At 39.9% G+C, this 12555-nt stretch overlaps 1 protein-coding gene across 6 annotated transcripts in view; it reads right to left on the reverse strand.

Moving 5' to 3' along the window:
• Positions 1-12555, reverse strand: part of TBCEL (tubulin folding cofactor E like) — a 74884-nt gene that overhangs the window by 45457 nt on the left and 16872 nt on the right. For 4 of the 6 annotated variants that reach the window (XM_045797996.2, XM_045797993.2, XM_045797995.2 and 1 more), the window contains 2 exons: positions 5041-5190; positions 3020-3159 (listed from right to left, as the gene is read on the reverse strand). In XM_045797996.2, coding sequence (XP_045653952.1) covers positions 3020-3159; positions 5041-5173 — 273 coding nt within the window. In that variant the 5' untranslated portion in view covers positions 5174-5190. Of the gene's footprint in view, positions 1-3019; positions 3160-5040; positions 5191-12555 lie in introns of those variants that run through there. The other 2 variants (XM_087868357.1, XM_087868356.1) reach the window with 2 other exon arrangements.

A 12555-nucleotide genomic window follows, 5' to 3' on the forward strand; every position in this document is an offset into this window, starting at 1 on the left:
AAAATCCATCCTTTTTCACACGTGGAAGCCCAATTTTAGAAGGATGGAGACAGATCTTTGCCTCCTCCAACAGTATTACACCTCTCACTTGTATTTATCTTTATCTCTGGATATCCAGCAGCCAGTAGTTTAAACTACAAAAGAAGTAACTTATAACATTAGTGACCATTCAAAACACTAAAAGAACAGACTATATTATTTTGCTATCTCAAATACAGGCCAAAATAAACTTACTTAATGGCCAAGGACAAATTATCTTTTTGCTCATCAGGTATATGGGTTGCAATGGGGTTGAAATGTAACATCTTAAAACTGTGACCTATGAGGCATTGGTAGCCTAGCAAAGAGTTTAATCAATCCTAAAAATCAATATGCTTCTGCTGTCAGTACTTCTCCCACCTCCCTGTGCTCTGATAGATATTCTAGAAGATTGGGATCAACTACAGTTAAAGCAAAGGGCAAAAAATAAAGGAATGATGAAAATAAAAATAAATTGGAAGATGGAAGACTGAAGGGTAGCAGAAGCGAAGACTTATTTGAAAACTGCCTGGAAACAGACTATAGAGCACATGTAAGAAGATATCCACGGAGCACAAACAGAGCTCAAAGGAACACAGGACCCTCTGTCCATATATGTCCGTGCGGCCTGGAAAATATTTAGTGTAGACCTTTGTCTAAGCAGAGAAAAGGCTGAATTGCCTAGTGTGAACTTTGTGTTCTTTTTTTTTTTTTTAAAGATTTTATTTATTTATTTGACAGAGAGAGAGACAGCCAGCGAGAGAGGGAACACAAGCAGGGGGAGTGGGAGAGGAAGAAGCAGGCTCATAGCGGAGGAGCCTGATGTGGGGCTCGATCCCAGAACGCCGGGATCACGCCCTGAGCCGAAGGCAGACGCTTAACCGCTGTGCCACCCAGGCGCCCCGTGAACTTTGTGTTCTGATCCATACTGACATAGATTGTTCTCCTGAGGCAGCAGCTCTATCACTATGGAACTGCTCCCACCTCTTGGCAAAGGCTTAGCTTATGTACATGGTCAGAGCACGAAGCACAAAACCTTTCTGAAATTTTACACTCCCAAAGAAACACATTTAAGGGAATCAGCCTATGAACATAGGAGGTGAAAAGATTCAGAGAAAAATTTGGTCTGACTTGTCACCCATGCAGGTTAAAAACTCTCACCAGACGTTCAGCAGCAGACTACTGGGGGAATCAGGGAGGAGGGTGAACAAGGCAGCTCTTCTGGCATCTGTGCAGTGTGGACAGAGCACGCACGTCACTTAAGCATCTCAAAGGACCAAGAAGGCACAAACTGTAATCTGCATAACAGTGAACTATACTAGTTGTTTAGATACATGAATTAATAAACACATGTACAAACAGAGATTATTTCTTGGAACAGCCCAGTAAATCGGCACATATTAACAAGTCACTTAAAAATCAAACATGCATCTCAAAGAATTTGGTGTGCATCTCAAAGAATTTGGTAAACATCTCAATAAAAATAGGAAATATAACCAGAAGCATAGTTATCAGATTAGACAATGAAACAGAGAAATATAAGAAAAGCTGAAGAAGACTAGGTTGTAGACAGAATTTTCTTAAAAAAGCTGTCTTCAGATTTGTATAGCATTTAATACCTACAAAGCCCTCAATGATGAATTTTATCTGCAGCCCTGTCTTAGGGATGAGCAAAGTGAAGCACTAAAGGATTAAGTGAGTTTCTTAAGATCATAGGAAAAGTTGAAGCAAGTGGTTTTGATTGATCCTTAAGATATAATCGTTTGTTCATTAATGCAATCAATAAACATTTGAGTACCTAGTATGACACTCTGGGTGCTGATGGTAATAAAGACAAAAATCTCTACTTTGAATAAGCTCACAGTCTTAGGAAAACTGTCAAGTAAGTAAGAGATTGCACTACGTTGTGATAAGTGATTGCATTTATCACAGCATCGTGATATAGGTACTGGGATAATCTGCCTCTTCCTGAGTGAGAGCCAGGGAAAGTTTCATAGAGGAATAGCGACTTGGGCCAAGTCTTGAAAGATACAGAGGAAGAGGTCAGGTAGACAAGGAAAAAGAGCAGTAGATTCAGAATGAATAAAAGCAAGGAAGCTTTTCATGTCAAGAGTTTATCATGAGCTGCAAGAAAAAGCATATGGCTAAAGATGGAGGTAAAGCTCTAAAAGTAGCCAAGGGCCATATGGTAGAGGCTACATTTACAGCGTCCAGGCCCTAGTTTCTAGGCGGTGAAAAACAACGATAGGACTTTGAGCAACTATAGGACTTTAATCTTTTTCATTGATTAAAAGGGGTCTGGTCACACTATAGAAGATAGTTTACAGGAAGCAAAATAAAACCAGAGGCAGAAAGATCCATCAGGAAGCTTTCTCAAGAAAGAAGATCCCAAATTATGGCAGGAGAATGAATCAACGAAAAAGAACTATTTCCCCCTAATTCTTAAGCATAGCTTCCACGAGGTAATGTTATCGTCAGGTAGGCAATGTTACATATAACAATAAAAGAATGCTGTAATACTTTTATTTGTCTGCTTGGTGTGACTTACTCTGAGGTCAAAAGACATCAGTTATGTCAAACCACCCATGAGACTTAATAAAATAAGGGAAAGTTCTAAAATATTTGGAGTAAATTTCAGTACCAAAAAAAATATTTTTATAATCTGAGTTTAGAGCTCAAAGCAATTTTTATGTCAATTTTGAGCACTAAATGTTGAAATGGTGGTCCAGAATGAACACAGGATGTGTAAACCAGTGAGACAGTAAAAAACCCAACTCATTGCTAGCAGTCTAAACCTCTGTGGTCTTATTAACCTCTCAATGCTCCCCAGTGCTTTTCATATTAATGAAAAACAAATTCGCAATAACAATGTTAATTGAAAAATCACCATAGAACAGCTGAAGCGGTCCATTTTTTATCTTGCGACACAGGGACAAGAATCTCAGGTGAGAACCAGGAATTCGGCAGAAGTCGCCAAAATGCAGCAACATGAAAACTTTACCTCATGCCAGTCTTCGAGTTTGTTGTCAGAAAGATCTAGTTCTGACACGTGAGCACAGAAGGCAGCGATTTCTTTCTCGTCTCCTGCACATGTTATCCCACAGCTGTTCAACACCAGCACACTCGGGAGGTTGAGGCGATCTGAATCACGGGGGAAACACAACACCTTTTAAATCAGTCCAATTCTTGTCTACATACATTCAGCCCCTAGGAATCAGAGTCAAATAGTGTGAAATTACATGAGGGCCTGGGAAAAAAACAGAATGTGTTGGGGTCCAAGGGTACTGAATTCTAAGGGGAAAGAGCCAAATATGGCCCAGGAAGAGATTAACGTACTGGACCAGTGCCACAAAAAAAGTCTTGTAGGCTTTGGCCCTGGCAGGATGGTTGATCTCAGCTGCCAACAATACGGCTATCGTCCATGCTCTCAGCTCATCATCTGAACAAGAACATGGGATTCATCTGGACTCCCACTGTCTTCTAATTGGCCTCAATTCCTTCTTTTTTTAAATTTAGTTCAAAAGTATCATTCTGGATAGCTCCCTTTTGTCTGATGTATATTTCTGCCTTTTGCTGCCCTGGAAAATTATCTCAAACCATTAGATGGTCTACTGTGAAACCACTTTTGTTCTTCAAATTCATATCATTGAAGAAATCTTCCTTGCTTAAGTGGATCCATTTAAAAATCTATGTCTCTTTCTCTCTTACTTGTCTATCAATCATTTCCATTTCATATCCATGGAGAAATGTGTCCCTTATGAAAATCAGACTTTTAAAAATACATAATTGTAGTGCGAGGAACTATTTCAGAGTCTTAAGCTATTTAACGAATTTGGTCAAACTGGGGTAGTCAAACTACTGCCTGGTTAAAAAATACATGTGTTGGGGCGCCTGGGTGGCTCAGTCGTTAAGCGTCTGCCTTCTGCTCAGGGCGTGATCCCGGAGTCCTAGGATGGAGCCCCGCATCGGGCTCCCTGCTCCGCTGGGAGCCTGCTTCTTCCTCTCCCACTCCCCCTGCTTGTGTTCCCTCTCTCGCTCTATGTCAAATAAATAAAATCTTAAAAAAAAAAAATATGTGTCAATAAAACCACACTTGCCCTCGTAAAAAGGACAGACATGAGAATTCAATAACTCTTTCCCTATTTGGTATAAAATAAAGACTCATAAAGGAAATATTTTATTCATGGAGGCCTCAAATTATATAATTTTTCAACTCAGTACTTTTCAGTATCAAATTTTTTCAGAATGGATTTGCGTCCTGAAAAAAAATGACCAAGTAAGAAATCCATGTCTTTCCGCTATTCCAGTTTATATGGAGTGATAAGACAAGTTGTATTGAGGAACACAAGAACTAAAACACTGTTCAATCCTGACTACCATACTCACAAAGAACTACTTCCAAGACCTATTAAATACAAATGAGGTTACGATGTAAGTGAGAGAAACACCTTGCACACTTCTCAATGCTGTTGATCTCTCTCACACCATAACCCCCCTCCTAGAACGCCGTGATCTCCCCTCTAACAAAGTTCTATATTCTTAAGGGATTAGTTCAAGTCTCACAGCTTTGAATCCTTTCCTGATCATACTAATTAACTCTCTCTTAAATTTTTTTCCCAATCACTGTGCCAATCATTCGGTTCAACATAACCAGCCTTATGTTACAGGTTTGTAAATGTGAATATCTTGTAATCTAGTTAGGCTATAAGGTCACTGGGGACACCAGCCAGTCTTGTACTGTCTTGCATCCTCCAAGTTCCTTGACAGAATACCTATTTGAAACATTACCACTCAAATGTCGTTCGTGCCATGTAAGTACAACTAAGATGCCTTCTGGCCAATCAGGAGGAAAAGAAATCCTTTTGAGCTTTTCGGAAAAACTGATATCATAACGAAGGAGAAAGGCTACACAATTCTAATCCCGAAATAAAGGAAATACTCTGCAAACAAGACAATATTCTGGTTTGAGGTCCTAAGTACGAAGCTCTAGTAAATAAATGTTTAAGGTCACACCTTTCTTACCTTTCATAGGAGAGCCCTGAGGTGTGGCTGGGACATGGACTCCCATCCCAGGACCACGACGGTAAGGGAAATTTTCAGGACTATACTTTTCACATAATACTTGCATAAAACTCCTTCCACTAGGTTGATCCATCTTCCTTTCCTAAAATTCTATAAGAAACCAAGAAATCATCAAAGTTATTTATTTGCCATATAAGAAATTTTTATTGCAAACCAATTACTTGTAAGGCACTAGCCCAGGCACTGCAGTCATATAAGACAAGGTCACTACCCTCAGGAATTTACATTGTGGTGAGACCTTACGATTCAGGGGAGCTATGTTTGCAGACAAATGACAGCAATGCAGTTCAGCATACGATAATTGCAATATAGCTTAACAGTGCCACAAGATGTAGATGAGGAGATAATCCCTTCCAGTCAGGGGTAACAGGAAGACTTTTCACTGGTACATAGGGTTTATGTGGTAAGAGGAAAAAGGACTAAAAAGAAAGGTGCAGACTCAATATCAGACTAAAGAGTTTGTATGAATCCTTTGATATTTATCCCTCAAAATCCATTCTCCTCTTCTTCCATAGTAAAAGAATTTTTTTTTTTAAAGTAGGCTCCACACCCAGCATGGAGCCCAATGTAGAGCTTGAACTCACAACCCTGAGATGGAGACCTGAACTGAGATCAAGAGTCAGACGTGTAACCAACTGAGCCACCCAGGCACCTAAGTAAAAGTATTTTTAACTGTGTACTTAGTGCTTAGGGTTGAGTATATGACTAAGTTCTAGTTGATGGGATAGAAATAGTCTATGGCAGCTTCCGGTAATCATCCTTAAAAGATAGCCAGAGTACAGCCTTTGCCTCCTTCGTCTCTGGGTCAATTCTGTTGCCTAGAAAACAAATGACGCTTTGCACTACGGGCCCAAGGAACATACTCTAAGGAAGGTGGAACAAAGAGGTGAACGGAATTTAAGTCCCTGAGGACTTCATGGAACTGAGCTGCCATAGTGGTGCTGGGGGGCCTATCTCTGGAAATTTCAGTGAAAGATACATAACCCTCTGTTTTACTTAAGCCACTGTTCAATTTTTCAGTTACTTACTAATGGACCCAATCCTGACTAATACAGAACGTTTTTTCTTTTGGTTTTGAGTTTGGGTAGAGTCTTCACTGTCTAACTTCAGCTACGGGCCGAAACATACAGTAACTCCAGCATCCTCTCAGTACTCACACATAGGTTAAAATGGGTAATATTAACAACATGCTAATTTCTGAGAGCCTACTAATCCAGTATCTTGAGGGGCTGGCCTATTATCTCTATTAAATGTAAATCAAAATACAGGCAATTGACTTCTGTAGTTCCAACTATCAGATGATGAGTTTTTATTAAAATAATCAGAAAAAGGGAGGAAAATAAAGAGGACTCTAAGAAGAGGGGATATCATGAAAAAAAGTATAACAATGTGAATATACATGGTCTAACAGAAAACAGCATCAGGAGTAACTAAACAGGAACCTCAGTGGAGATCATGTGTGCTATGTTAAGAAGCTGAACTTCATTCCCTAGAAAACAAGAAGAAATTAACAGGTATTAAGGAAGGGAATACAGCAACCAAAATTTTTGGAAAACTCGTTCTGACAATCAAATAGCTGATGAATATGAGGTTGTACATATTGAAGGCAGGAAGAAGAGCTAGAAGGAGACTACAAAAATACAGGAGACCCAAGACGAGGAAAATAAAAGCAAAAATAAATTATTGGGACTACATCAAAATGAAAAGCTTTTGCACAGCAGAGGAAACCATCAACAAAACAAAAAGGCAACCTACTAGATGGGAAAAGACATTTGCAAATGATATATCCAATAAGGGGTTAGTATCCAAAATACAGAAAGAACTTAAATAACTCAACACTAAAAAGAACAAATGATCCGATCAAAACACAGGCAGAGGATGTGAATAGACACTTTTCCAAAGAAGACTACAGGTGGCCAACAGGCCCGTGAAAAGATGCTCAGTATCACTAATTATCAGAGAAATGCAAATCAAAACCACAATAAGGCACCACCTCACATCAGTCAGAACGGCTAGTATCAAAAAGACAAGAAATAAGTGCTGGGAGAGGACGTGGAGTAAATGGAACCCTCATGCACTGTTGGTGGGAATGTGAATTGGTGCAGCCACTGTAGAAAACTATACTGAGGTTCCTCCAAAAATTAAAAATAGAGAAACCATATAACCCAGTATTTTCTCTACTGAATATTCATCCAAAGAAAATGAAAACACTAATTTGAAAACGTATATGCACCCTATGTTTATTGCAGCATTACTTACAATAGCCAAGATAAGGAAGCGACCCAAGCGTCCCTCAACAGATGAATGCATACAGAGGATGTGGTGTGTATATACATACACACATACAATAGAATATGACTCAGCCATAAAAAAGAATGAGATCTTGCCGTTTGGGACAAAATGGATGGACCTAGAGGGCATTATGCTAAATGAAATAAGTCAGAAAAACAAATACCATGTGATTTCACTTACATATGGAATTTAAAAAACAAAACAAACAAAAAACCAGACCTTTTTTTTTTAAAAGATTTTATTTATGTATTTATTTGAGAGGGGAGGAGGGGCAATAGAAGGACAGAATCTCAAGCAGACTCCCCCCTGAGCACGGAGCCAGACGCAGGGCTTGCTCTCATGACCTGAGCAGAAATCAAGAGTTGGACGCCCAACAGACTGAGCCACCCAGGTGCCCCAAAACCAGACTTTCATTTAAAAAAAATTTTTTTAAAGATTTTACTTCTTTATATGACACACAGAGAGAGAGAGTACAAGCAGGGGAGTGGCAGGGAGAGGGAGAAGCAGGCTCCCGCTGAGCAGAGAGCCCGACGTGGGGCTCAATCCCAGAACCCTGGGATCATGACCTGAGCCAAAGGCAGATGCTTAACCAACTGAGCCACCGAGGCACCCCAAAAACCAGACTTTTAAATACAAAGAAAAACTGATGGTTGACAGACAGGAGATAGGTGGGGAGATGAACAAAATAGATAAAAAGGATTAAGAGATACAGACTTCCAGTTATAAAAAAGTCATGGAGATAAAATAAAAATACAGCATAGGGAATATAGTCAATAATATGGTAATAATAATACATACAACGTTGTATGTATGTAATAATATTGTACTAACGTTGTATGTATGTAATAACATTGCATGCTGACTACATTTACCATGGTGAGTATTGAGTGATGTACAGGATTGTTGTACATCTGAAACTAATATAACATTGTATGTTAGTTACACTTCAATAAAAAACAAAGTGCAACGCTCTAAAATGTTAAAAAAAAAAAAAAAACACCCAAAACAAAAGAGGAGAGAGCTGACGAGGGCCTGAGGTAATACAGTGGAAGGACAAAGAGAAAGCAGTGGCAGATTCAAGGTCAATTTAGAAAGCAAGCTTTTCAGGAATTATGGGGGCTGAGGAGAAGACTGACCCCCAGGTGTCTGATGATACCATTAAGTAAAAAGAAAATATGAAGAGAGAGAGTTTTACAGAAAAAAATGATGACTCCCACTGCATACACATTCAGCCTGAGGCTTTGTGGACTATCCAAGAAAACAGTCTGCAGTTGGGTGAGAAATGTGAGCTGGAGGGGAAGATTTTGGCATCATCAGGATATAGGAAATATTACTAGTGAGAACAGCAGGACAATAGAACTCTCCGGGACACTGACGTTTAAGGGACAGGCACAGGAAGCAGAGTCATGAAGGAAAAGAAAAGGAATAACCAGAGGAGAGCGTACAGTCAACATGTTGAGAAGGTTTGATTAGAAGGGCAGCTGACAAGCAGGAGAGGATGAAATAGGCTGATAAATGAGGCAGGAACAGGAAGGAGTAGGGAATTGGGACAACTGTCCAGATCTTTCCTCTTAAAACAGAAGAGGGCTGAACACGGTTATAGATAACAGAGAAGCAGCAAGTAGAGCTGAAGAGGCTGAAGAGGACTACTGGTATGTGGTCCTAGAGAAGCAACCAGCAGGTCTGAGCATCAAAAACTTCTCAGAAGGCTGTTCGATACCAGCCAGATAATGCTCCGAATTGTTTACCATTGGAAGTGACACATTTACTTCACTGTGTTACACGGGTTTACTTTTGCTTATACAGTTTAATGACACTGGGCATTAGGTATTTTTCTCATGTGACTGTCCTAACTCCACCATCCTATTATGAAGGGGAGCGGAGGTGTGTAATTTTATTTCTCCAGTATGAATTCACAGCATCTGGCTCAGTGCACTACACATAACTCAATAAATGTGGCTGAGAAGTGATAGCTAAGTAGCCTCCAGTGTGCTGAGTAGAAAGAGCAGAGAATTCAGGACGGTGAGTAGTGTAAGCCCCACTCGGTTCTACAGTTTTGTGTCATCGGGCAAGATACTATTTCTCTCGGACTCAACTGTCTTTGTAAAGAAAGATATGAATATCTATACTTGGATTTCAGGGTTCCCACCGAGCTCTAAAATATACAAATGCATGACTGGGATTACAGGGCTGTTGTAAAATTCTAAAATATACAGATGTTACTAATTATATATTACAGGAGGTTGTAGCACGGTAGAAAGCACAGGAACACAGAAGACAGCCTCTGTCATTTACTAGCTGGGTAGAACATAAGCTAGTTATGTAACCTCTCTACTTTAATTTTCATACCTATGGATGGGCGAAAATTCTTCTCTCAGGTTTGTAATAAGAATTTTAAAAAACTCATGAATATAAAAGTAGTCTTTAGGGTCGCCTGGGTGGTGCAGTTGGTTGAGCGTCAGACTCTTGGTTTCGGCTCAAGGTCATGCTCTCAAGGTCATGAGATGGAGCCCCATGTCAGGCTCCACACTGGGCATTGAGTCTGCTTGGGATTCTCTCCCTCCCTCTCCTTCTGCCCCTCCTCTCTCTCTCTCACAAATAAATAAATTGTTAAAAAAGAAAAAGTGGTCTTTAAAAATTGACAAGGCAGGAAACAACAAATGTTGGGGAGGATGTGGAGAAAGGGGAACCCTCTTACACTGTTGGTGGGAATGCAAATTGGTACAGCCACTTTGGAAAACAGTATGGAGATTCCTCAAGAAGTTAAAAACAGAGTTACCCTATGACCCAGCAATTGCACTACTGGGTATTTACCCCAAATATACAGATGTAGTGAAAAGAAGGGGCACATGCACCCCAGTATTCATAGCGGCAATGTCCACAATGGCCAAACTGGGGAAGGAGCCAAGATGCCCTTCACCAGACGAATGGATAAAGAAGATGTGGTCCATATATACAATGGAATATTACTCAGCCATCAGAAAGGATGAACACCCACCATTTGCGTCAACATGGGTGGAACTGGAGGGGATTATGCTGAGTGAAATAAGTCAAGCAGAGAAAGACAATTATCATATGGCTTCACTTACATGTGGGGAACATAAGGAATAGCATGGAGGACATTAGGAGAAGGAAGGGAAAAATGAAGGGTGGGAAATCAGAGGGGGAGAAGAACCATGAGAGACTATGGACTCCAGAAACAAACTGAGGGTTTTAGAGGGGAGGGGGATGGGGGGGATGGGTTAGCCCAGTGATGGGTATTAAGGAGGGCACGTATTGCATGGAGCACTGGGTGTTATACGCAAACAATGAATCATGGAACACTACATCAAAAACTAAGGATGTACTGTATGGTGACTGACATAAAATAATAAAAAAATAAATAAACAAACAAATAAACTTGGTTCATTCCCTAGATTACTACCAGAACCGTGTCCACTGTACTTTGTGAAATCAATTCACAAATGCCTAGAACACAGAGTAGATACTAACAAGCACACGTCCATCTACTGAACAAAAGTGTCATTTACCAAGGTGTAGACTATCCAGTACATTTCATAATAAGGATATCACAAGTCATCTTGAAAATTCATGGCTGCCCTTGGTCAGGATCCTCATTTGTAAGCTTAAAGACAGAACCTGTTTTAGCACAAGACAGTTTGTTCTTTCTGTCCACACAGAGTGATAAATGTCTGCTGCTGTCCTCTATTGCAGCACTGATCGTGTCAAAATGGAACTGGTGCGTGTTCATCTAAGACTCCAGGAACCCTCAGGCGGAAGGTTCTTTTACAGTGTAAACTTATCACCAACAGCAGACAACACAGAGCAGGACCTAGGCCACTAGTGACAGAGAGCACAGTTCTCATCAAGGACCTGGCTCAAGCAGAATGCCATCAGAATTTTTAGATATGTTTAACAAACGTCAAAGAAGTTACACTGCTACCTTCTATACAATTAACAGTTCAAAAGAATAAAAAGTGTGTGTGGGGGGGGTGTTAAACTGTCACTGTCAAAATAACACTCACCGAGTTTAAATAACATCTTTAAAGTGGAGGCTTTAGAACCACTTAAACCAATCAAGGGCAATAATCTTATACACAATTGAAATATAGGCAAACCGAGGGATGGCAACATTAGAGAGATACTCAAAATAACTGCTAGTAAGCCAGTAATCATGGGAACTTAAGTTGTTCCTCATGGCCTCATGCTTTAACAACTCTTCCAAATAGTCTGGGGCTTTTTTTTTTTTTTTTTAATCTTCTTTTTTTTCCCCTAAAGATTTAAAAGCAATGCCAGGCGCCTTCTCTGGTCATTTTCCAGGATATTCTACTGGAATAGCTTTCCAGGAATGTAGATAGTGTACACATTAATACATGAGTTTTGAATTAGAACATTAAGATTGTAAAATGGATCAGTAACATAAATCTACATAAAATCTGTTGGGGCAGTTTTAGGAGGAACAGTAGGTGGGAAAGGAAAACTGAAAACCAAACAGACTGAAAAATGAGGAAATAGAGGATGGAAAAAGATCTTTAACTGGAGCCTTTTAAAAGGTTTTTGGGGGGGTTGGGGGAGTAATCTATGACTTTCTGGAAAGAACAGGTGTCAAATTACATCTGACTACCTCTACCGTTGGCAGAGTTTTAATGCATTTCTAAAAGTATTTTCAATTGGTTCTGAAAGGCAGGAGCCAGGAATCTTGGGTGATGTTGCTTGGTTCCATTACCAAGTCCTGGAGTGTGCCTGTGAAAATCTCAACTGCTTTGTGCCTCAAATCCTAACTCTAATGCACTCTTATAAAGTGCTTGGAGAAAGTCAGGATGAAGTGCAAACTGGAGGATAAGCTGCTCAGTACATTTCTGCCAAACAGATTAGTATCAGAACAGAACATCCAGTCACCTAAAACTCCGCATACCTGTCCAACTATTGTACTTTATGTTCCCAAAGGGTCAGGTCAAAACCAGTTAAAACTGAACACAACTGAAAACAGAACATTTCTGACCACTAACACCGGAAGGTATACAAGATAGATCTTTCTGCTGGTATGCAAGATCAGTACTTACTTCACAAAAGACTTTATGGTACAGTACCATACTTCAAAAACTATGAATACTACTGGCCTCCCTCACAACTTAAAAAAAAACCAAAATACCACCCTACAGA

This window comes from Ursus americanus, chromosome 16, assembly GCF_024610735.1.
Source record: "Ursus americanus isolate L20-20 chromosome 16, mUrsAme1.1.p, whole genome shotgun sequence".
Taxonomy (NCBI): Eukaryota; Metazoa; Chordata; class Mammalia; order Carnivora; family Ursidae; genus Ursus; species Ursus americanus.